This window comes from Bufo gargarizans, chromosome 11 (genome assembly GCF_014858855.1).
Source record: "Bufo gargarizans isolate SCDJY-AF-19 chromosome 11, ASM1485885v1, whole genome shotgun sequence".
NCBI classification, from domain to species: domain Eukaryota; kingdom Metazoa; phylum Chordata; class Amphibia; order Anura; family Bufonidae; genus Bufo; species Bufo gargarizans.
Window position 1 is genome coordinate 25,119,342 of NC_058090.1, and position 26,956 is coordinate 25,146,297.

A 26,956-nucleotide genomic window follows, 5' to 3' on the forward strand; every position below is an offset into this window, starting at 1 on the left:
TCGTCTCTGTAGAGATGCTCCCAGATCTTCTCTCTAGCACTCAAGACTTGACTATACTCTGAGAAAATGTTCTTGTGGATGGAACCTTTCAAGAACTGTAAACTCATTGTTTTTTTTTTCTGTTACTTTCCTTCTTCCTCCTTGTGTGTTTTCGGGGAGGAGTGAAAGTTCTGTGTGATGTCAGAGGCTTCTCACGTTGTGCCTCTTCTTCCCCAAGTCACAGTCTTCCCAGGACTCACCTGCCATGTGCCTGAATATCTGGACCAGTAGTGGCTAAGAATCCAAGGGTTGACTTTTGGAACCATGATGGACGAAGGTCAGTTAGATACCTTCAACAACAGATGTGTGTCCACTATACATTTAGGACCCAACGAGAGTCCGGCTATCAGCGCTGTGATGTTCTCTGCAGGGGTCTTGGGCAACTTAATAGCACTGGTTTTACTGGAGACACACAGAAGAGGGAACAGGGGCAAGATCTCACTGTTCTTCATCCTCGTGACTGGTCTGGTTATCACGGATTTGTTGGGTACTTGTATGATCAGCCCCGTGGTGTTGGTATCTTATACTAAAAGACTTTCACTCAAGGCTTTGAATCTTTGCAATTATTTCGCCTTTGCCATGACTTTTTTCAGCTTGGCCACCATGATGGTCCTCTTCGCCATGGCCTTGGAGCGTGCATTGGCCATAGGGCATCCTTATTTTTATGAGAAGTTCATCAAGAAGCGGTGTGGAATCATTACCTTTCCCGTTATCTACTCCTTTTGCATCGTATTCTGCCTCTTTCCAGTTATGGGATTCGGAGAATTCATACAATACTGTCCCGGGACTTGGTGCTTTATAAACATGCGGGGTCAACAAAAGGATGGGTACATCAGCAATGTGTACTCCATGCTATATGCTGCCCTTCTTCTCATTCTCATCATAGCTGTACTGTCCTGCAACCTGACGGTCATTGTCAGTCTGGTCAGGATGCACAAAAGACAAAAGTCCCGGAGGGTTGGCTCTCTGGTGACCAACAAGCGGGAGCAGATTTCCATGTCCGAAGAAATTGATCATCTCATACTACTGTCTATCATGACCATTACCTTCATTATTTGCTCAGTGCCTTTCACGGTAAGTTATTCTGAAGCTTTTCTACTGGTTTTTAGTTCAAATTATGGGATGTGATAAATCTTTCTATTTCTTGGAGATATAACAGAGACAAATTTGTTATTTAACCCTTTGATGTCTCTTGTGTTAGGATTGCCTGTAAACCTAAATCAATTATCTTATGTAAAACTGGAGACATTTGTGATCCTTCACCCTTATCCTGGTGCAACAAGGGTGCACTACATTAATATAATGTTAGTCCTTCCACTTACCTGCCCGCCCTTTTCTCCCAACACTTGCACACCATTTTTACTTTTCCAATAATTTAATCCAGACAATGGCAGATCATATCTGGAGAACAATTTTTCAAAAATGTAACGTGCTGTCACTGTAAGATATGACATGACATTCATTTTGCGGTATTACAGCTATAAGGTGACAGGACTGTTAAGGCAAGGTCTATATTTGCTGGGACCTTGATTTGATCCGTTGTATATCGTTGCTTTCCGTTAGCAGAATGACATTTGAATGACCAGTGATTGCCCATACAATGTGACAAATACCCTCTAAGCAGATCTGCGCACCCTTTACATGATTGTTGGGCACATTCAACAGATTTGGCTCCATTTTCAGAGATCTATAACCGAGACAGAGCAAGTCAAAATCTAGATTATCATGTGCCACTGTGTATTGTGGGGAGTCAAAATGACACATCCAGCTCTGCTACATCTGTATCTAAACATCAATTCACATAAAACAATGATACTTCAACTGCATCTATGGTCAGAGACCCCGTGCACTAGTAGTGACTGTCAGGCAGCCATCAAAACTGTTTCTTGGAGTAATCACACTGAACTTTGTCACAGTGAGTCATTCTAGTATAACCCTCCCATAAAAGACACTTTACAACCTATGTTACCTTTGAACAACATCTCACAATTTATACTGAATGGATATAATCTATATAAAAGGTTTTGTACATACGTTACAGTACTTATCCTGTACTGATCCTGAGTTACATTCTGCATTATACTCCAGAGCTGCACTCACTATTCTGCTGGTGGAGTCACTGTGTACATACATTACTTATCCTGTACTGATCCTGAGTTACATCCTTTATTATACTCCAGAGCTGCACTCACTATTCTGCTGGTGCAGTCACTGTGTACATACATTACTTATCCTGTACTGATCCTGAGTTACATCCTGTATTATACTCCAGAGCTGCACTCACTATTCTGCTGCTACAGTCATTGTGTACATACATTACTTATCCTGTACTGATCCTGATCTAGATTCTGCATTATACTCCAGAGCTGCACTCACTATTCTGCTGGTGCAGTCACTGTGTACATACATTACTTATCCTGTACTGATCCTGAGTTACATCCTGTATTATACTCCAGAGCTGCACTCACTATTCTGCTGGTGCAGTCACTGTGTACATACATTACTTATCCTGTACTGATCCTGAGTTACATCCTGTATTATACTCCAGAGCTGCACTCACTATTCTGCTGGTGCAGTCACTGTGTACATACATTACTTATCCTGTACTGATCCTGAGTTACATCCTGTATTATACTCCAGAGCTGCACTCACTATTCTGCTGGTGCAGTCACTGTGTACATACATTACTTATCCTGTACTGATCCTGATCTACATTCTGCATTATACTCCAGAGCTGCACTCACTATTCTGCAGGTGCAGTCACTGTGTACAAACATTACTTGTCCTGTACTGATCCAGAGTTACATCCTGTATTATATTCCAGAGCAGCACTCACTATTCTGCTGGTGCAGTCACTGTGTACATACATTACTTATCCTGTACTGATCCTGAGTTACATCCTGTATTATACTCCAGAGCTGCACTCACTATTCTGCAGGTGCAGTCACTGTGTACAAACATTACTTGTCCTGTACTGATCCAGAGTTACATCCTGTATTATATTCCAGAGCTGCACTCACTATTCTTCCGTGGAGTCCAAGGACACATATATATCATTTATGTTATACTAATCTGATGGATTTGGGGCGATTTTAGCTCTAAAGCTTGCAGAATAATGAATAAAGCTCCGGAGTATAATACAGGATATAACTCAAAATCAGTACAGGATAAGTAATGTAATGTATGTAACACAGTGACTGCACCAGCAGAACAGCGAGTGCAGCTCTGGAGTATAATACATGATGTAAATCCAAATTAGCACATGATAAATGCATTCATTTGACCAGTCAAACCCCAGCTTCTAAAATAAGCATTTGACGGTCATAGATCATAGAAATTGCCCGTTTAGTGCTATGGGCACTATTAACAGGGGCCATCTGCTCGGCTAGGTCTGTTTTTTCTATGCTCTTGCCTCATGGCTGGTTAGAACCAGGAGGCTCTTCTGGTCCACTGGTGCAGCAACCAAAGGATGAGAAATTAAACCTTGGGGTTATGTCACCTTTCTCTTCACCAGAGGATGGAAAGCAGAAGATGAGCATGTGCTGGACTGTCTCATCAAGAGATGGTGGATAAGCATGGAGGGGCCATCATTTACTACGGAGTTTCCTCTCCTCTGTGTATACCCCAAGATGGCCATGTACTCTGATGTCTAGCTGTTAGAACACGTTCTCTCCATGTGACAAAATCCGGAGCGACCATGAGAAGTAACATCTTCTAACACAGACCACTTACTACAGATAAACAGGAAATCAGCCGTCCACAACTTGTACTAATATTTCTCCAAACAACCATTTCTGTGGTCGGATCCAGCAGGCCCCGTAACGCTCGCCTCGTCTTCCCCATTTCATTCTAGGCTCAAAGTTTCTATAACAATTTACAGTTTTGCCCGAGGCATCAAGAGGCGAGTTCTAACACATCCAGTATATCATGTTTGTAGGATCCCCTATGTACTGATCGGAAGCTTGTGTAATCAGATTAGGTCATCCTAATTTTCCATAAACTTTCCAATAAAATTAAAATATTTTATATGTATCACAGGCACGCACATTGCTACTGACGTGCAGGGAATTTGCTATAAGAGGTGTATGGTATCAGTGGGCACTTAGCCCCTACTCCTCGCATAAGGTCCTCAATTCTACAATTCTGGCTTCAATTAAAAAATAGAAAGCTACTGGCAGAAACTGGGGTTTGACTGCTCAAATGAATGCATTATTTATATGTGCTGATAATGGGTTACATTTTGTATTATACTCCAGAGCTGCATTCACTATTCTGCTGGTGCAGTCACTGTGTACATACATTACTTCTCCTGTACTGATCCTGAGTTACATCCTGTATTATACTCCAGAGCTGCACTCACTATTCTGCTGGTGCAGTCACTGTGTACATACAGGTACATTACATTATGCAGTACCTATCCTCAGTTACAGGTTGTATTATACTCCAGAGCTGTATTTACAATTCTGTAACAGCTTAGCTGAGCTGCTATAGGGAAGTGGGTAGTTTTTAATACATCTGATGATAGTACACTGACTGCTGTGAATACATTTCATCACAGTACGATCTGTGTACACACAGAACAAGCAGGGAAATTGAGAGATTTCAACTCTGAAGTCTGCAGAATTCGGAGTTCAGCTTTAAATCATATTAGTCAGGATCAATAGAAGATAAGTAATTAATATAGTGAAGTCAGTGTGTACATGAATCCTATGAATTATTTTCATATTCTTTCTGTATTACCGACTGACTTTTGATATACACAGTCAGGTCAATAAATATTGGGACATGGACACAATTCTAACACTTTTGGCTCTATACACCAACACAATGGATTTGAAATGAAACAAACAAGATGTGCTTTACCTGCAGACTGTCAGCTTTAATTTGAGGGTGTTTACATCCAAATCAGGTGAACGGTGCAGGAATTATAACAGTTTGCATATGTGCCTCCCACTTGTTAGGGGACCAAAAGTAATGGGACAATTGTCTTCTCGACTGTTCCATGGCCGGTGGGTGTTATTCCCTCATTATCCCAATTACAATGAGCAGATAAAAGGTCCAGAGGTCATTTCCAGTCTTCTTTTTGCATTTGGAATCTGTTGCTGTCAACTCTCAAGATGAGATCCAAAGAGCAGTCACTATCAGTGAAGCCACCATTAGGCTGAAAAACACAACAAACCCATCAGAGAGATAGCGAAAACATTAGGCCTGGCCAAAACCACTGTTTGGAACATTCTTAAAAAGAGCTCAGCAACCCCAAAAGACCCGGAAGACCACGGAAAACAACTGTGGTGGATGACCGAAGAATTCTTTCCCTGGTGAAGAAAACACCCTTCACAACAGGTGGCCAGATGAAGAACACTCTCCAGGAGGTAGGTGTATGTGTGTCAAAGTCACCAATCAAGAGAAGACTTCACCAGAGTGAATACAGAGGGTTCACCACAAGATGTAAACCATTGGTGAGCCTCAAAAACAGGAAGGCCAGATTAGAGTTTGCCAAACGACATCTAAAAAAGCCTTCACAGTTCTGGAACAACATCCTATGGACAGATGAGACCAAGATCAACTTGTACCAGAGTGATGGGAAGAGAAGAGTCTGGAGAAGGAAAGGAACTGCTCATGGTCCTAAGCATACCGCCTCATCAGTGAAGCCTGGTGGTGGTAGTGTCATGGCGTGGGCATGTATGGCTGCCAATGGAACTGCTTCTCTTGTGTTTATTGATGATGTGACTGCTGACAAAAGCAGCAGGATGAATTCTGAAGTGTTTGGGGCAATATTATCTGCTCCTATTCAGCCAAATGCTTCAGAACTCATTGGACGGCGCTTCACAGTGCAGATGGACAATGACCCAAAGCATACTGCAAAAGCAACCAAAGAGTTTTATAAGGGAAAGAAGTGGAATGTTATGCAATGGCAGAGTCAATCCCCGGACCTGAATCCGATTGAGCATTTCACTTGCTGAAGACAAAACTGAAGGGAAAATGCCCCAAGAACAAGCAGGTACTGAAGACATAGAAACATAGAATGTGTTGGCAGATAAGAACTATTTGGCCCATCTAGTCTGCCCAATATACTGAAGACAGTTGCAGTAGAGGCCGGGCAGAGCATCACCAGGGATGAAACCCAAGCGTCTGGTGATGTCTATGCGTTCCAGACTTCAGGCTGTTATTGACTGCAAAGGATTTGCAACCAGGTATTAAAAAGTGAAAGCTTGATTTATGACTATTATTCTGTCCCATTACTTTTGGTCCCATAACAAGTGGGAGGCACATATGCAAACTGCTGTAATTCCTGCACCGTTCACCTGATTTGGATGTAATTCCCCTTAAATTACAGCTGACAGTCTGCAGGTAAAGCACATCTTGTTTGTTTCATTTCAAATCCATTGTGGTGGTGTATAGAGCCAAAAATGTTAGAATTGTGTCCATGTCCCAATATCTATGGACCTGACTGTATACATTTAAACATAGTTTAGTAAAGTAGCTCAGGGGCCGTTCAGATCCCATTTAACATATACATTGGGAAAAACAGGATGCAAAGGCATAGTACACTGCGGTTTCCATACTACAGAAAAAAACGTATAAGTTAATGTATTAGTGTTTTGTTTTTGTTTTTTTACAATGGAACCCTATGGTGACAGATGCCACTGTACGGCATATGTTAAATGTACACCTCATGTGTGTACATTAAATGTGGGACAAAAACCTGATGTGAACACAGCCTTAGAGATTTTGCTCAGAGAAACAGCAGATTTGGATGGCAATTGCGTCTCAGAGATGGAATTTCTTATTGTTTTACTTTTTTTGGATTTAGTCTTTGTTCAAAATAGCTTTACTTCTCCGCGCCAACATAAACTGCTTCCAGTCTTTCAGTTCTGTTACTCATCAAGCCCAGGATTTCTGATGAGGAGACTGCACAGTGAAGTTTCATGGCTGCTCTATTACATACACTGGGCCTCCGTCGGGGCGCTAGTTCTGCAAAGAGGCGGCCTCCATGACCATAATTTGTTCTGAAACCCAAGTAGCTCACACGGATTACCACCCAATGACCTACGTCTACTTGTTACTGGCAGCATGTCAGAAGACGCCGGAGACCACAAGCTCGAGGGGCCCCTGGTTTCCATAATAAATGGGCAGTGGTGCTTTGAGGTGCAAGGCAGGGTGCCAGTCATGATGCCAACACTTTGCAGTGTAGTAGCAATGCAGGAAGCAATGAGGAGGCCATTGTGCAGAAGACCAGTTCTTCACTGAAGAATTCTAATGCAAACAGATCAGTTCAGTTCTTAGCCTGCAATGGACAGTAGTTACAGGTCTTACGGCTGCACAGGTAGTTAACAGGCCAAAGTGTCTCTTCCGTACTCTGCACTTTGCAGGAAGATCAGTATAAAAGGACAGGACCCTTTTGTCGGAGCGCTCCCCAGGAAGGACGTCTGGACAGTTTTGTCCAACTTTGCATTACCACCGATTAAGTCCTTTCCTATAGAGAGCTTATGTCTGGTCCTCACAGGCAGCCTGGAGAAGTAGATGCAATCACCCCCCTGTGCCATCCAGGGACAGCAGTGGATGGAGTATTCAGTAACCAAGCAGCTACGTGGGGGTCAGAGAACAGGACACACGAATGTTACTCTGCACTTTACTAGCTGCTGACTTTGACATAAGCATCCAGGCATGGGGTGTACACTTTAGGCAATACGATGCAACCACAGGGCAGTCCCCAATAATGGCAGCCAAAAACTCTGCTCCTTTTTTGAACAGGTTGGTGTACTTACATGTCCACAGAATCCATGTCCACCGCCTTGGTATGTAGGTAGGTATTTCTCACAATTGGCCAAACTGTTATGCTCAGGCACTGGAGGCAACAGCTCAACATAGATGCCATCAGCTCAAAAAGTCCTTTTAGACAGGTTCTCTCTACATCCTTCTGTTACATCTGGCCTGCTTTTGTAGTGGTTCCATCGGACCCATCTCTGAATGAATCCGGGTCCATGCTGGTTCATGAGTCATCACTGAGCCAGAACTGTGTTCTTTGTACTCCCCCTAGAACGTTCTCTCTCTCTCTATATATATATTTTGTGGGGATTCGCTCTGGTAGACAGGATAAGTGGACGCAGTTCAGAGTTCCTAAATCAAACAGTTCAGTGTTTATTCACACTCTTGGCAAGTTCATAAACAAAAATTCACATTCAACACAAAAAAGTCACCTTGTGGTTTTGGTGTTAGTTCACACCCAGCTGGCAGTTCTGCCTCAAAGAGTCCATGAACAGGCTTTAGTCAGCCTGTTTCCCCTCACACGGGTCTCAGACCTCCAAGCCCAGCACAAGCCTCAGATCCCAATTCAGAGATATTCTCTGCTGAACCCAGCTGTCTTTTAAAAGGCAGCTAGGTGTTGCCAAAACCCGGACTGGCACATGATCTGGCCGCTAATCAGTCCAGCAGCACACACTGGGAGTAAAATACCTGCCTCCCCATACAACTCCCTTTACTGTGTCACATAATACATATATATTTAGAGAGAGAGTGACATCAGCCCCATCTAGTGGTGGCTATTGATATGGCCTATCAATACCTTGTGCATACAAAATGCAGTAAATATGTTTTACACACAAATACATTCTCGCGCACTTTGCAGTGTGCCCCAACTCTGGAGCGGAACGCTGCACATCTACCATAGGGAGAAGGTCGGGACACCCTTGATGACTGTTCCTTGGTTGGATGATGATACATGTGTGACCAATATTCATCTATCTTGTATGGCCACATGAAGTCCACCAACCCAAATTAAGTGATCTTCTCATGCACCTCAGAAGGTCGCTGCCCTCTTAATCTTATGAAGCCTCGATAGTTTGGTAGAGGAACAATTCAGGCTTCAGCAGGAACCAGAAAAACCACGAAAAGAATTTTTATTTTAAAGAATATTTATAAAAATAAACAGTTTAAGAATTCACCCGAAGCTGGTGTGGAAACTACAGTTACGATTCACGAAACGCAATTGCTGAAATACTAAATTTGCCAGGTGTTCAGAAAAATGTTGTAAAACAGGCAATACAATACAAATGAAGCTTCCCGCGCCCCCACCCTCCCCCCCAATCTGATGACCAATCTCCATGGCCCATAAATGAACCTTTCAAAGTCACAGGTATCACCTGTATGGATATACCCACCTAAGCAACCAACATTTTTGATTGCTCAAATGCACATTTAAAAGAAAAAAAAATAATTTTGTGTGTCCACAGCTCTGGTGCAGAACTATGTGCCTCTGTGGTTACAAGCCCTTTGTGTCGTCTGATCCTGCAGTCATCACTCCTACTGCCTGAACGTTATCAAGATGAGGGCGTGAAATAACAAAGTGCGGGTTCAAACTACACAGGGTTTGAAGAACGGCATTAGAGCTGCATACACAAGGCGGTAGACTTGTAATCCAAACAGTTTTTACTTGACATGCATTGAAGCAATAATATAACAAAGTAAAATCTCAGCCGAAATGGACATAACTGCGTTCCCTTCACTGCTGTGTGGGGGAAGGGAGGGTCTGCTGGTATGAGCGCAGCCATTAAGTCCCCATGCTACGCGTTGTTAAAAACGCACAGATCATACCGAGAATTTCCTTACTTTCGGCACAACAGCATAAAAAAGCATAAAGGCATGTAAACCATATACACACACAGTATATCATAGATTATCATCTACTTGTCTAACATCGACAACACCTACCTCCTACTCTTTGAACTGCATGCAAGTGATTTGCCATCGATACATCACTATGCTGTGGTTAACAGCCAGGCAAAATGTAGGTCATTTAAAGGAAAAGCTAAAGATACTAAAAAACAACTAAAAACATCAGCGCAGCATCATAACCTGCAGCAATGAACTTGCTTACCTTTGCCCCTGGGCATCACACGAACGTGTGATGCCCATTGCCGTATTGCGGACCGCATTTGCAGATCCGCAATACACGTGCACCGTTCCGTGGCCATTCCGCATTATTCATTTCAATGGGTCCGCAAATCCGGAGATGCGGAACGGTGCAGAATGGAACACTACGGAGTGCTTTCTAGGGTTCTGTTCCGTGCTTCCGCACCGCAAAAAGATATGAGTTGTTCTATCTTTTTGGTGAACGGAAGGATTGAAGTTGGGTCTGCGATCCCCATGCGCCTGCCCCACGGACGGTGCCCGTGCATTGCGGACTGCAATGTGCGCTCCACAGCACGGGCACAGACTTCACACAGAACAAGCCCTTAGACCCATGCCCCTAGTGTTCCCATAGAATTGTAGTTTCCAACCTGTAGCTTTCCAACGTGACCCAAGACATGCTGGGAGTTACATATTTCCCTCCGCTCGAGAGCCACAGACTGGAGGCTACTGCCACTAAACATCAACCCAATGTTTGCAATTTCCCTTGTGGTTCCAATACCCCACTGGATGATCAAGCTATACAGCGCTGCCGCCACCAAACGCTTTGCATCAGGTGGCGCCCCCTTCAGTAGGGGAGACTAATGTGCTCCAAGGCCAGCCCTGACAAAAGAATAAGGCGTGGTCCCTTTAAAAATGCCAGTATATCCCAAACAGTGAGCGGGATCCCCGTCCTCGGCAGTTTTGATGAACCATAAACCACAGCTAAAAAGGAAAACAAACAGCACGTGTGAACACGACCAACGGCCTCCGTATAGGAGAACATTTCGGGGGGGAATTGCTCTTCGCGTTACTTAACCTTGGGACATCATTAAATGAGACACGCGTCTTCCTGTGTGTCACTCCGCACACAAGCGGTTTTATGTCCGTTGTGAAATAGCTGGCTTTGAAGCCGTCGGATTCTGGCTGCAGACCAGCGCTCACTGGCAGTAAACTTCAGCACCCTTTCTTTATTACATCCATCATTCCTAGATTTTCTCACAGACACGTCAATCATTAAAAGGAGTTTTCCCAGGATTTTTTTTTTTTTTTAACAGGGTTGGAAAAATAAATAAAATAATCAAATACTCACCCACAATGATTTAAACCTCCCCCCCCCCCCCAAGTCATTATAATGCACTGATCCACGCTGACCACAGTAGTGACCCGCCACAGCCAGTGATTGGTCAAGTCGGCGGTCCAAGCGATTTCCTGTGTATCGAGCCTGTGGACCGGCAAAGTCAGCAGGTGGGTGGGAAATTAGATTATTTGCATTGATCTATATATTATTTTTTTAACCCATTCCAGCTCTTTATTTAAAAAAAGAACACTACCTTGGAGAACCCCTTTAAAGAGTCAACTACTTTGACGAACGCAAAAGCCCCCGCTAAGGTTATCAGCAGGGTCATAGCAAGAGTCCAAAGCAAAAACTATACTGCAAAGATTCTGGGCAGAAATGGCCTTATATTGGCAAAAGCCCCCCCATGTGTACGAATAACCATCTAGCACCTAATTTTTTTTCACCATTCGGGATGGTACCCTAATAACAGCGCCACACAGCTGCCTAACAACAGTGATATACAGTGCCCACATAACCATGCACTGCAAAAATAACATACTGCATGTTACCTAAGTGGCACAGAAAACATAATACTACCATACAGTGCTCAAGTAATACCACCACCATATGGTGACCAAATAAGAGCTAAACCAACAGGTTATAACAACATTTTAAAGGGAATCTGTCACTAGAGACCTTCCAATCAAACTGTTTGCATAGACACATAGCTGTGGTTTAGGGTCACCTGATTAAAACAGTGATTTTGTTTTGTTGATCTGAGACTCCGTTCCTGAGATATGATACTTTTTCTTGACATGTAAATTAGACCTTTGGTGCAATGAGGGCATCATCGTTGCCCTTGCTGCACCCAAACTCCACACATTTCTGTAGCCAGCCCCTCCCTCGCTGCTTTAGCACTGCCTGGTCATGTCAATCAAAGCAGTGAGGGAAGGACTGGCCACAGAAAGGAGTGTAGCTTGGGTGCAACAAGAGCAACAGCGACACCCTCATTGCACTAAAGGGCCTAATTTGCATTTTTTTTTTTTTTTGCATAACTCTGGAACGGAGCCTCCGATCAACAAAAGAAAAACAGTGTTTTAATCAGGGGAACCATAGCTACGCGTCTATGTAAACAGCTGGATAGAGGTCACTGGTGACAGATTCCCCAACTCCTGCACCATGTGCAAACCCTCCGCTGGGTGTTTCTTCAGCAGACAAGTGTCCTATGATCTCAGTGAGAATCCCATCCTGCATAATTCAAGTTCCCCGCAAAGAGATGCCAATCAAGACTGGATGGGAGGGTTTTCTGCCAAGATGACAGACATACAGACAAACAGAACACAGTGGCCACAAAAGGCAGAAAAACCAATGTAGTATACCAATTTTTGTAATTTTCAAGATGACAGACACTTGTCTGCTGAAGAACCACCCTGTGGACACTTAAGGAGAAGTCTCTATATCTATACTTATGTTCCGAATATCTCTCCTGGTCTCTATATAGAGATTATAGTGTTTAAGGATTGTCAAAATTGATGACAAGTGCCCTTTAAAACATCTGTTTTGCTGTTTTTTGTTTGGTCACTGTATGACGGTGGAATTATTTGAGCACAGTATGGTAGCATTATGCATTAGATAGCATTGCCACTTATGCACTATTCAGCAGACAACTGCCTTGGGATTTTAGTGGCCACCCCTCCTCTCTGGTCTTGAGGGACATTTTTTATGCAGGGAACACTGTATGGTGGTGGTATTAATTGAGCACTATATGGTAGTATATAGCTGTTACAGCAGTTCAGGGTCATCAAAACTAATGAAAGGTCCCCTTTAATTAAACGTTGTCACCGAATATTATGAGGGGTGGAGTCATATGGCATGTAATTAGCAGATCACATATGGAAGTCTTTGCTACTCCAGCTTATCAGCTTTAACATCAGTGTAATAAGCGGCATGTGGTCTGTTTCTTAAGATTGAGATCTAACTACAATGTTTACTTAAAGGGAAGTTTCCAGTTTTTCAAACATCTGGCATGTCAGATGATAACATCGGTAGAATCCCCATGGGTGGTCACAGCAAGGAAAAAACTATCACTAATTGGTGTGGAATGGTCGGAGGTCTGTTATGAGATCTTATGGCGAAATGAAACCCAAGACCCAAGTCTCTGCCCTCTCCTTTAACACTTGCGTCTTAGGGGCTCAATACCAGAAAAAATTATCAGTTTTATCCGAATGCATTCTGAATGGAGATCCGTTCAGGATGCATCAGTTCAGTCCCTCTTACGTTTTTTGGCCGGAGAAAATACCACAGCACGCTGTATTTTTCTCTCCGGCCAAAAATCCTGAACACTTCCCGACATCCCGGATTCGGCATTCATTTCCATTGAAATGTATTAGTGCCTTAAAATTGCCGCATTGACAGATCTGTTCTTCCGGTCCGTGCATGTGCAGACCTTTAAATCTGTGGAAAAAGAAATAAATGCCGGATCCGTTTTTACGGATGACACTCTGGTATTTGAATGCATTTGTCAGATGGATCCAATGCCATCCATTTGCGTCCGTATTGCCAGATCCGGCAGGCAGTTCCGGCAACGGAACTGCCTGCTGGAATCCTCTGCCGCAAGTGTGAAAGTACCCTTATAGGTAATAAGGAATTTCAAATTGGGGTTTAAACCCTGTAAAATGTTTTTAATGACTTGTCTGTTTTTGTGGTGTGCCCCTTTAAGTCCAGCAGCATACCCAGACCAAAGACTCAATAGAGTCTATTCCTGGTTGGTCTGAGATGCAATTATATCATTTTACGATGTTTTTTCATGTGGTTCATTCATCACTGCAGCTCTCATAAGTCACGCACATTTACCAAGCATGACATTATGTTATTCTACATGCGGTAAACCAAGACAATGCAAGAAATTCTGCTTGTGCTGCCCATGTTATTCAGTAAGTCAATGGAAAAACAACATAGATATGCACTAGTTTGGTCCGTGAAGAAAGCAGCCATGCTTTTGTAATCCTGGACCCTTTGAACTATTTACTCCAGAGCTGCATTCACTATAGTACACAATAATAAAATAAAGGATGTAACTCAGGATCACTACGTGATAAGTAATGTATGTATGTACACAGTGACTGCACCAGCAGAATAGTGAGTGCAGCTCTGGAGTATAATACAGGATGTAACTCAGGATCAGTACAGGATAAGTAATGTATGTACACAGTGACTCCTCCAGCAGAATAGTGAGTGCAGCTCTGGAGTATAATACAGGATGTAACTCAGGATCAGTACAGGATAAGTAATGTATGTACACAGTGACTGCACCAGCAGAATAGTGAGTGCTGCTCTGGAGTATAATACAGGATGTAACTGAGGATCAGTACAGGATAAGTAATGTATGTACACAGTGACTGCACCAGCAGAATAGTGAGTGCAGCTCTGGAGTATAATACAGGATGTAACTCAGGATCAGTACAGGATAAGTAATGTAATGTACACAGTGACTGCACCAGCAGAATAGTGAGTGCAGCTCTGGAGTATAATACAGGATATAACTCAGGATCAGTACGGGATAAGTAATGTATGTACACAGTGACTGCACCAGCAGAATAGTGAGTGCAGCTCTGGAGTATAATACAGGATGTTACTGAGGATCAGTACAGGATAAGTAATGTATGTACACAGTGACTGCACCAGCAGAATAGTGAGTGCAGCTCAGGAGTATAATACAGGATGTAACTCGGGATCAGTACAGGATAAGTAATGTATGTACACAGTAACTGCACCAGCAGAATAGTGAGTGCAGCTCTGGAGTATAATACAGGATGTAACTCAGGATCAGTACAGGATAAGTAATGTATGTACACAGTGACTGCACCAGCAGAATAGTGAGTGCAGCTCTGGAGTATAATACAGGATGTAACTCAGGATCAGTACAGAATAAGTAATATACTCAGATTATTCTGTATCTATATGTAAACTATAAAATGGTGCTCAAACACAAACCGTTACTTTAAATATTTCACATACTACGCAAGCAAAGAAACAGGAAATTAGCGGCCAGGAATTTTTCATAAAAAAAGGAAATCATTTTGCCATAAGCGTGGTCAGTAATGGGGAGGGGGGAGTTTGCGGTGTAATTACTACTTGTAACAGTAAGCCCCCTGCATGGCTCTAAACCAAAGATATGAATAAGTGCAGAGGTGTCAGGGCAGGAGGGGAGAGGACATCGACTAGTCATCTATGATTCAGAGGAGTCACTGGCTTGGTCAGTCTGGGAAGGGATGATATTTCAGGCTCCATCTATGAATGATTCCAGAGCTTTAGAAAGATGGAATTCTGACACATAAAACACATGTAATATTGTGTAGATCAGGGTTTCCTCTAATGTGGCAGAACTTTCTCTTGCACATTACGCACCAGCCAAGTACAAACCACAGAGGCAGAGCATGCTGCCTGCGCCTAGTCCAGGTCGGCTCCTTCTCTCATTTTAATAGGTCGTATTTTGGGAGAGCAGACACGGACAAAGTCAACCCCTAGGTCAGTGACGGCTCACCTCCTGCACTCCAGCTGTGGTGAAACTACGACTCCCAGCATATTCCATTCATTTTTATGGCGTTCTGAGAACAGCCAAGCAAGGGGGTCATAGTTAAGAGCATGGCGTAGTTAAGAGGTGGTTAAGAGTATGGCGGTATTAACCTCACAGCGACTAGCACTGCTTGGGCTGGGCATTAATCCGAAGCCCTGTACATCTAGCAGAAGCATGGAGGGTACCCCCGAGGAGGAGACAGAAGTGGTTTATAACCAGTTAAACTTTCTCCTTTCCTTGGTGCATAACACTCCTCTATAGAGATTCCTCTAATGGACCGACCAGTCATGTGATCGCCGGGTGTCCTCGAGTAGGGCTTGGTCTAAGCAAACCCTGATCAGCTCTGCCTGTGTACAATCCCCCAACAGGGGGTGTTTTCCCTTTAAGTGGGGCTTCTCTGCCTACCCCAATAACAGTAGAAAAGAGGAAAAAAAAAATTGCAATTGTCCCCCAAATTTCTTTAAATTATGTCTTGGGGGACATATATGTAAAATGTATTAAAAAAAACCATTTGTTAAAATTTAAAAAATATAAAATAGAAATTAGAAAAAAAAAAGATGCCCATGCCAACAAAAATATAGTCACTATAGTCACCCCGTTCATGCAAAACTATTAATACTATATATGGGGGGGGAAATAAAAAAATGAAAACACCAAAAATAGGGAAATAACCCTACAATCTATTTCGGTGTGGGTTTGCATATTTAAGACTATTTTTGTGCACAGATACACCCAAGTAAAACTAAAAATAAATAAAAAATCTCTAAGAAAGCATTAATGAAAAATGTCACAACCACTATTTTGGAAGCCCTACAAATAAATTACGGTAGTTAAGGCTGTGAATCCACCACGTGCCGATGATAAAAGTTAAAAGTAAGTGGTTGCCGAGAACCAACCTCACAATCATTGCAGACTGGGCCTGGAAAAGAGTCCCGGCCACCTGAGAAGAGTCATGGATATTCATTAATTCCTGCTCTCCCGCCCACCTGCTGATGTCTGACAGGCTTCTACCTAGTTTTCTCCCTTTCTCTCTAGGAGAGAACTGCCAATCATCAGCAGACGGGTGAGGGTGCAGGAGCTCATGAATAACCAGGACTCTTCTCAAGTAGATTTGACTCTTTTTTTAAGGCCTGGGCTGCAATGATTATAATGCTGGTTCTCAGCAAACGCTTACTTTTAGCTCATGTCACTATTTTATGCTGCCCTCAGTGAGGTCAGCCCTAAGTTGATGACAGGTTCCCTTTAAGGGGTTGAACTTCACCCGCTGGGGCCCTATGTTACCAATTGATATGGGGCCCTGTTACTTCTGTGTACCCCCCCCCCCCCCCCCCAATTCCAGCAGTTCATGCAGAATTTTGGCATGATACCACCATCTGACACCAGCGTGCTGGGCTCAACTCTATGGGTGGATTGGATACAGGAGGGGAATCAGAAGAGGGTTTTAAGGAGAAAGGGTCTTGGGCCCCAAGTGCAAGGCCCTCAGCCTTACCACCTACACAATATGTGTGATACACTATATACTCTGCGTTTTGGCTGTGTACGGCAACCAGAAGTCCTTAAGCTATAGCGAGGGTACAGTTTGTGCATGCCCTGTAGTCATGTGTAAGGCACAATGAGAGCACTGGTTTATCAGACATTGAGTATCATCAAGTGCTGGATTAAAAGAACCTCACTGTGCCAAGAGAAATGTAAAATAATAATGAATGCATCCCAGCTTCCCTATGATGTCCTAACTTGCAGAAGAACGCGGGTTTGTTCTTTAGATTTGTATTTCGTCCCGTGTAAATATTGTTTTTGAAGGCGAGTTGAAAAAAAAATAAAGTTTACAGAAAAGTCTTATCCGGCTCAGGCATTTTCCAGTTCTTTGTTTTGCTCATTTTCTTTTTTAATAAAAGCTCTTCATCTGGGAAAAAAATCAAGACTTCCTCCTTTCCAAAAAGTCATCATCGTGGAGTGGATTGGATGCGGCTGTGCAGTCCTTATATCCGTCAATATCCTGCTAGCCTTAAAGGGGTTGTCCGAATTTTACTATTGATGGCCTATCCTCAGGACAGGTCATCAATATCAGATCGGCTGGGGTCTGACTCCCGGGACCCCTGACGATCAGCTGTTTGAGGAGAAGGCCGCGCTCCGTGCGAGTCCACATCCTATATGGTGGATTGGCAATTTTTAGATTTCTGACAGTGGCAGTATGGCGCGAGAATTAAATCTGAGATGCTGCAATTGCAGCTCAGTACATATCTGCGCTCAGGGGTGCACCTAGCCTTTCTGCTGCCTGAGGCGAAAACTGAAACGGCCACAATGAAAGCGCTTATTGCCCATGGCCCTTCCGCTGCCCCCCTCTTGCCCCTACCTGGTGCTGCCTGAGACAATTGCCTCATCTGGTGGTGCACCCCTGTCTGAGCTCCTTGCTACTTATCGAGTACCCTGTATACATAACGTGGTCTCCCCTCTGAGGGTTGGTGTCTCTCTATTTTATTCCATTATCATTTTCTTTTTTGTATGTTTATAGGCTTTTTGTGCATATGAATAAAGCTTATAGATTTTATTTTGACCCCTATCCACTAACATGAATTGTATTGAAATTTTTGATGGATTCATTCTCAGTCAGTGAAGAGGTAATAAAATGACTATCAAATTTAAAATCTGATTCATTAGTACCTTTTAAATGTCAGTGATATTCATGCAGAGGCCGTCAACAAGCAGGCCAGTCACTGCTGACAGCTCCACATCAAAGGCAAACAGAAGTATTGCAAAATAAGTAAAATGTCACATCGGAGACATATTTGTGCCTTCAAGGCTATGTGCACCTTTATGATTGCATTGTACTTATTTCAAGCTAAAAATCATTCTTTCAAATCATGGAGCTGATGGGCTCCTTATCTCTGCTCTCTGACATTATAAACACTCGTTATAGCTCAGTTCTTATCTTACTGCTTAGAATGTGGCTTAAATAGTTGTCTATGACCTCTCGGTAGTTTAGAGATGAGGTTTATTGGGCATAAAGTGAAAGTGAAAGTCACACAGTTCAAAAAAACAGTTAACCCTTTGTGACAGAATGGCTCAATATTTTTAATAAAGGCCAAATGAAAATGATTTTGTGAAAAATTTTCAAAATGCCATCATAAACAAATTGCCTCCAAAAAGGTGTCCATAGCCTTTAAATTTTCTATATTGGCCACAGCATCTGACCCAGACAGATTATTGTAAAATGTTACGTGCGCTTTACAGATGTGGCACATACACGAGACATTTCAAGCTGTGCCTCCAAATCAAGAAACCTCCAACATGAGGAGAGCCTGCAAATGCCCCAGTGCCTGTCCTCGGGCTCTCTGCTCTGGCTATATACAGGGATCCCTCAAGATACAATATTGATTGGTTCTAGGACGACCATTGTATGTTGAAACCATTGTAAGTTGAGTAATTGGTTCCAAAGCCCCAAAATGTCATTCAAGATAAGAGAAAATGACGATCTAAGAAAAATAAGCAGAAAACTAAGACAAATAAAACCAGTCCTTACATATAAAAGTCAGGCATAGCTGCTAACTAGCAACTCATACAGCTATTTTACCAAATAAGTGGCCTTGATTGTTTGGATCTGAGTCTGAGGCATTGTATGTTGAGTCTGGTTTCAACTTACGATGGGTCAGAAAAGACAATTGCATGTTGAAAATATTGTATCTTGAGGGATCACTGTACAGTACCAGTGTGGTAATGAAGGGTGGAATGGTATATCAGGCAGGGTCTCTGGAGGTTAGTGAGGGCAGGGTGCCATCTCCGTGGAGTGCCAACCTGAACTCTGTCTGCAAAGCATGAACGCACATAGCAACAGCACAGCACATGGCATCACATTCAGACTTCTGCTTTTCATTATTTTAATAAAAAAATAATAATTAATCAAGACCACAAAATGATAGAATCCATTCAGACATCTAAGTATTTTGCGGTCCGCAAATTGCGCATACCGGCTGTGTGCATTCCGCATTTTTCGGATCGATCATAGCCGGCCCTATGATAGAAATGCCTATTCTTGCCTTATTCTTTTGCGGGGCTTCGGAATGGAACTACAGATGCGGACAGCACCCAGTGGTACCAGAGGTTGCTGCACTGACAGAATGTATTACACCTACCTGCCGGAGTGATATTGTAGGGCCAGGCTCAATGGTAGATGTGAAATCCGATAGTAGAGGTAAAAAGGGAGGTAGCGTCCAATAGCAGGAGAACAGAGGCAGACCCCATGGCAGAGGTGTTTACCTAGTCACCTAAATAAAAAATAAAAGTTCATTTAGGGCATTTTATCACTTAATGCAATAAAATTTCAGATTTTTTGTGTGATATGCGTGCATTGAAAGTACCAGTCAAATTTTACCTTTTACTTTAAAGGGGTGTCCCCATGCCTGTACATTGCTAGGACGTACCACCTTGCTGTACAGAAGGGGTCTGGCCTGTTTATCTCACACTAGTATTAAACTACAAGATGTTTCTTCTCCAATCAGGTCTAAAGCAACATTTGAAACTCTGTGGAGAGCAGTGCATTGTGGGAACTCAGATGACAGTCTTAGCAGTTAGATCACATGACTGACAATAGGGTGGAGCTAAACCGCTGTCTGTTTCCAAGGGTAACCAGCAGACAAGAAATGTTCTCAAAAATGGAATGTGTCAGAATTGATGTTGGGCTACTTAACCGGATAAAATAGACATTAGAAATCCTTACAGAAGAAAATCTTTTCAAACTTTTCCCGGAAAGACTAATGGGTTATTTATATGTCAATTATTTGCAGACAACTTATGTAAAGCCGTCTGAGCAAAGAAAAGCATCATGTAATGGGGAGCGACCAGATCTCCTGTGACCGGTTTTATGGTTATTTTCCAGCCTGTTAATGAGGTTTTAGGACCATAAAGCTCTTCCGGGGGTTAATCAACAAATGCATTCTCTTTCTCCTTTATTTATTAATGAAACTGGACGAGAACCTCCATAAGTATGAGGCTTAAATCGATAATTAAATTGACACCATTCCCTTTTTTTTTTTTTTTTTTTTTTTAACAGCTCATGGAGTACTCCCCAGTCTACTGCCTAAGGCCTCACACACACGGCCGTATCATGTATCCATGTCCCATCTGCATTTTTGGAGGATTACACACAGACCCATTCATTTCTATAGTAACATAGTACATAAGGCCGAAAAAAGACATCTGTCCATCCAGTTCGGCCTGTTATCCTGCAAGTTGATCCAGAGGAAGGCAAAAAAAAAAAAACTGTGAGGTAGAAGTCAATTTTCCCCACTTTAGGGGAATAAAAAATTCCTTCCCGACCCCAATCAGGCCATATATATGGGTAAGGAAAAACAATTAAAAATTCTGCAGATTATAGAACATGTCCTATTCTTGTCAGTATAACAGGAGTGAGAAAAATGCAGATTGCAAATGGAAAATATCAGTATTTTGGGGATCCGTGGTTTGCCGAGTGCAGTACAGACACGGTAGTGCACATGAGGCCTAATAAAAATTTTAGCTTGTGACCTTGCAGCAAGGCATCCTGGTTCTAAATTTCAGGAGGAAAACTATTACATTTTAGGGACACAAAAATAACAAAAAATGGGTCATTGTTCTATGGCATCCACAAAGGTCTCCCCTCCAACAGGTAGGTCTGCTTCAAATGTCCTCCTTAGAAGCTCGTTGCAAACTGAATTGGTGCTGTTTAGGCACTGTGTAGCGGGGCTATGTGTTTCCTATGTGGCACTATATGACACTATTAGGCTACTTTCACACTAGCGTTCGATCGGATCCGTTCTGAAGGGATCCGATCATAATAATGCAGACGGAGGCTCCGTTCAGAACGGATCCGTCTGCATTATTTTGGCATATAAAAGCTAAGTGTGAAAATAGCCTTGGACGGATCCGTCCAGACTTTCAATGTAAAGTCAATGGGGGACGGATCCGCTTGAAGATTGAGCCATATTGTGGCATCTTCAAACGGATCCGTCCCCATTGACTTACATTGTAAGTCTGGACGGATCCGCACGCCTCCGCACGGCCAGGCGGACACCCGAACGCTGCAAGCAGCGTTCAGCTGTCCGCCTGTCCGTGCGGAGGCGAGCGGAGCGGAGGCTGAACGCCGCCAGACTGATGCAGTCTGAGCGGATCCGCATCCATTCAGACTGCATCAGGGCTGGACGGAAGCGTTCGGTCCGCTCGTGAGCCCCTTCAAACGGAGCTCACGAGCGGACAGCCAAACGCTAGTGTGAAAGTAGCCTAAGCTGGGCACTACTATATGGTATAATTATACACCTAGGTACTTGTCTATGGCACTATGATGTGGGCACTTTTACAGGCACTCTATGGTGCGAATATGCAGACACTGACAATATTATGTGAACACTATATGGCGGTATTATTTAGGCACATAGCTCAACGTTATTCATTTGTGCTGAATTATGACAAATCATACTGGGAAGGATTTTACACCTCTTACCTCATTTTGGCCAAGGGCCATTCTGTCCTGCGTCTGATATGTTTAGATTCGCTGTAGGTTTATAATATATTAAACAGGTTTCTCAGGACTTCCACAGGATAGGTTATCAAGATCTGATTGGTGAGGATCTGACACCCCCACTGTTCAGCTGTGGCACCTGAGACTATAAAGAAGGCAGAGCTGGAATCAGAAGTCTCCATCCACTGTATAGTAACCATGCAGCTCAACGCCCATTCATGTGAATTCATATGTGGGCACCAGAAACTACACCGAGGAAGGAGCCTTCTGCTTCCAGCTCCATCCATTGATCAGTAGGGGTGTCAGAACTCCACCAATCAGACATTGATGACCTATCCAGTGAAAGTCTCGAGAAATCCCTTTAATATAGTGCGTAAAACAAAACAAAAATATCAAAAACCTACATCTAATCAAAATATATCAGCTGCAGGACTGGGGGAACTTGGCTAAAAAGGAGGGGAATCAGGGAATATCCTTTTCGGTATGAACTGCCTTAACTCAACCCAAATAATGGTGAGCTATGAGGCCAAATAATACGTCATATGGTGTTCACATAATATTGTTGCACAAGTGGCGCCATATAATGCCAATAAAAAGTACTCTATAGTGGTGACATTGTAGTGCCATACAGTTTCTAAAGAAACTCATGCAGGTGTATAATTGTACTGTATACAGCTTACCTAGTAGTACTGTACTGTGACCTGGTAATAGTGTCCTACAGTGCCACGGAGCAAAGACATACATACCATACAGTGCCTCAACAACATCAATTCAGTTTGCTGTGCCATGAGTAAGAGCCCCGATATTGATGACCTAATGAAGTCCCGGAGGACCCCTTTAATGAAGTATTCTGCCACCCAGATATCGCTCAACCATCCTTACGTGAATTTTGCACTTTATGTTTTTCAGGTACGGGCCTACATTAACAGAGTCGATAGCGATAAAGGAGATGACAAAATGGACCTTTTAGCCTTAAGATTTTTATCGGTCAATTCGATTATTGACCCGTGGATCTTTACCATACTACGACCCTCTGTGCTCCGGCTGATGCGCTCGGTTCTGTGCTGTCGGAGCTCGATTAACATGAGGAGCATCAGAAACTCTCCTTCGCTCAGTACTCGACTGTCCACCACCAACAAGCTCGACACTACGTATGGGATTTCCCAGAAGAAATGACAAAATCGCATGGGGACAAAATGGCTGACAATGACAAAATCGCATGGGGACAAAATGGCTGACAATGACAAAATTGCATGGGAAGAAAAAAAACAAACAGACACCTAGTCATTTAAACCGTATAATAAACTACAAAGGTTCCATGTATAGTGCATAATATATGACAGACGAAGGTACTCGGGTCATGGCCAAGGAAAGTACATGAGAGATCATCAGAACCTTGAGGAGCTATAATAAATCGGTTCACACAGTCAGCGGCCACAGAGTCCATCATGGAGGAACATGGTTTGGGCTGTGGAACAGACAACGGGAGAGCATAAGTGAGGGACACGAGCCATTTTAGATCTCCACGTTTATGGTTTCCCAAGGCTGGTTTTAGGTACCTTCACATCAGCAATGGCTTCATCACAAGCGACCTCCTACCTACTGCATACTGGTCAACGTTCCCAGTATCCACTTGACTTGTTCTACGAACTGGTCCACAAAAGTCACATGGTCATAAAAAAGGGGCATTTCTACAAAACTTTGGGTAGTTATACAACAGTACAAGGTTAAACATGGTCGACTGGTCCAGAGGAGAACCTAGGTGGGAGTAGAGTCAGAAGACAACCCCACCTGAATCTGGTTTTGCAGCAGATCACTTACCACAGGGCAGGAAGGGGAGAGGGGCATTCATTTTTGGGTTAGTATATCAATATACAGTATCTGTTCATATGGAAAAAGTTTTTGACGCTTGAGAATAGTGTGGACCAGCTCAACCAGATCCGAAACGCAAAAACTTGACTTCTCAGTGGGCATTATTTAAGGCGGTTCAGAGACAACCCCTATTGAGATGACCGCCATTGTATCAGTAACCTCAACAACCAGTTGACATGACCAGGAGAAGCCACAACCAGTCAGACATTTTTGTAGTATTACATGGTCGCATGTCCATGAAATACATGGGTGGCTTTGGTCCACCAGATTGGCCCTCCATACTGGCTTGTAAAAGGAAACATCGAAGGACTGAAGTCTCTTGGGCCCACCAGAGGAAATTATTCTGAGGGCCCACCCTATGTGTATATAGGACCTTAAGGGCCCTGTTTAATCAGGGGGCCATTATTGTCAGAGCTTGGGCTCACCAGATTGTACTCTGGTGGGCAAGACCGACCCTGAAGGGAAACGCCCTCTTTGGTGTCCATGAGCCCTAAAAGGATATAGAACAAGGACTGTCCTGATACTACGAACCCTTTAAATCATACTTGACAACTTTGGCTCGTGGGAGAACAGATAGTATGGCACACAAAGTGGTGCACCAACATTTTTCCACACGTGGGCCTGTCCCCTTTTAACCCCCCCTTCCCTATGTAATCACACTTCATTTTGAGATGCATCACACACTCCTCAGGACAGTTATGGGCATCGGCAATGTGCCGGGATACTGCAGGCCGCACTGCCACAGAGACTGCAGTATCCTGGCGCCATCTACAATTAGCGCTCATGGAGGAATGTTTTCCAGGAGGAAGCAGCTGTTCATGAGCTCTTCCAGGAATCCTGGAAGTCTCCCCTTTTAGGAGCCTCTCAGACTTTCGGAAGTAGAGGTATTCTCATCTGAGACAATGGGGGCGTATTGCTAGGGAATACCCCCAGTGTCTGATAGGTGTGGGTCACCCCCACACCTAAATCGAGAACAGAGCAGGCAAAGTGATGGCTGGAGGACTCCGGGTCAGGCCACCACCAAGCGCTCACCCCACAGAAGTGAATGGGAGCGCACTGCGCATGCACGGCCATCGCTCCCATTCACTTCAATAGGCCCTATTTTAGGAAGCCCCATATAAATGAATGGAGGCCGGCTTCGCATGCAGGCCCCTCAACGACCCCAAAACATTCCTAAACGGGGAGGGTCCTTTGAGCTCCAAAACCTGGCGGAAATCTGCCCCTCCCTTCAACTAAATTACCTCTAGCCGTATAGCTGCCAGCTCAGAGGCAGAATTGTGCAAACCTGGGCTACACCTGGGCAGATTCCCGCAATCTCACCCTTCCGATTCCAAGGCCTGAGGAGTCCACTTGGCTCCCTCACCACCACCTCCAAGGACCCCCCAACCGCCATGACAAAAGAATGACCCAGCCAACTAATGGCAGCCACCGACCAGACCCCCAGTTGTACCAACACAACCCCCCCCTCCCCACTTGTGACCCCTGACATACAACAGGGCGGGTGGGTGGGACTGATCCCTTCACTGTGCCCACTAAAAATGGCCCCTTTACCGCCTTTGGTCCCCCCTTTAAACTATCTTCCCCCTCCTACCAGTCACTCCCCTCCTAGCACCATCCTTAACCCCTTAGCTGCCATTTTCTCCCCACTCCCTCCAAACGCAGTCATGCAGGCCTCCCCCCAGGCTTGCAGACCAGGTCCGGCCGTCCTTTAAGGCTGGGTTGACATCACGTTTTTCCCATCCATTTAACCTATACAAAAAACGTATACATTAAACGGATTCCTCAGACTGATGCCATACACTGGCATCCATTCACTATAGAGTTCCATTGTATGCTTTTTTTTTTTCTTTTTTCTAAAGTATACGCCAAACGGAGGCATAAAACATGATGTGAACCCACCCTAAATAAATTATTTGCATCTCTCTTCCAAGAAATCATGAGCTGGCAGTATTGCGTAGTGCAGGGATGGCCAACCCAAGGCTCTCCAGCTGTTGCAAAACTACAACTCCCATCATGCCCAGTCTACGGCTATTAGCCTACAGCAGGGCATGGTGGGAGTTGTAGTTTTACAACAGCTGGAGAGCCGCAGGTTGGCCATGCCTGGCGTAGTGCTACCACTTGTTTCCTCATGCTCCTCTTAGATTGTAAGCTCTTATAACAACGGCTCATCTTCCTCTAGTGTCTTTATGTTTGCACTTTATAGAGCCAAGGACTGATGGCGGCACACAGCGCTGCAGGACACACACATAATTATCGATTTATATAGCATGTAATGCAGCTAACCCCGCATGGATGGGACCACTAGAATTCAGATCAAAAGCCTTAGGCCTCATGCACACAGCCGTTGTGCGGCCATTCCGTGCATTGGGGACCGCAATTTGCAATCCCCAATGAACGGGCAACGTCCGTGCCGCAGCCGGGACGGATCGAGACCCATTCAACTTGAATGGGTCCGTGATCTGTCCGCACCGCAAAAAAATAGAATATGTTCTATTTTTTTGCAGTGCCTCCATAGTGCTTTCGTGGGGTTCTGTGCCTGCGTTCCGCACAGCAGCTCCGGATTGCGGACCCATTCAAGTTAATGGGTCCGCATCCGTGATGCGGGGAGCACACTGCCGGTGCCCGCATATTGTGGACCCGCTGTTTGCCACGACCAGGCAGCGGCCATGTGCATGAGGCCTTATAAATTAATTTTCAGCTATTTTTTGGTTCTGAACTGAAGCACGTATGGCTTACCTTCAAAAGAGGTGGACTACTGGGCAATTTCAGAAGACAAGGCCAGTTTTCGGGTGGGTGTACATACACTTTCATCCGCAAAAATCGCTTTTTTGTGACCTAGTAACCCATTAGAGCTTGGCTACCATTTTGTAAACTGTTGTGGTAAAACGAAAGCCGCACTGTGATTGGATGGTCAAGGCAACAAAACCAGAAACCAATCACAGCACAGCTTACAATTTACCACAGCAGTGTAAAAAGTATAAACTGAGCTCTGATTGGTTGCCAGGGGCAGCAAGGCCAGTATCCCTGTGGA

The 26,956-nt window shown here is 43.9% G+C and overlaps 1 protein-coding gene across 1 annotated transcript; it reads left to right on the forward strand.

Annotated features, from left to right (window-relative positions):
• On the forward strand, positions 1 to 25,936 carry PTGER2 (prostaglandin E receptor 2). The gene is made up of 2 exons (XM_044272684.1): positions 1 to 1,113; positions 22,963 to 25,936. Exons 1-2 carry the CDS (start codon positions 304 to 306, stop codon positions 23,227 to 23,229), a joined length of 1,077 nt encoding a protein of 358 aa, XP_044128619.1. The 5' UTR covers positions 1 to 303; the 3' UTR covers positions 23,230 to 25,936.
• The last annotated feature ends 1,020 nt before the right edge of the window (positions 25,937 to 26,956 follow it).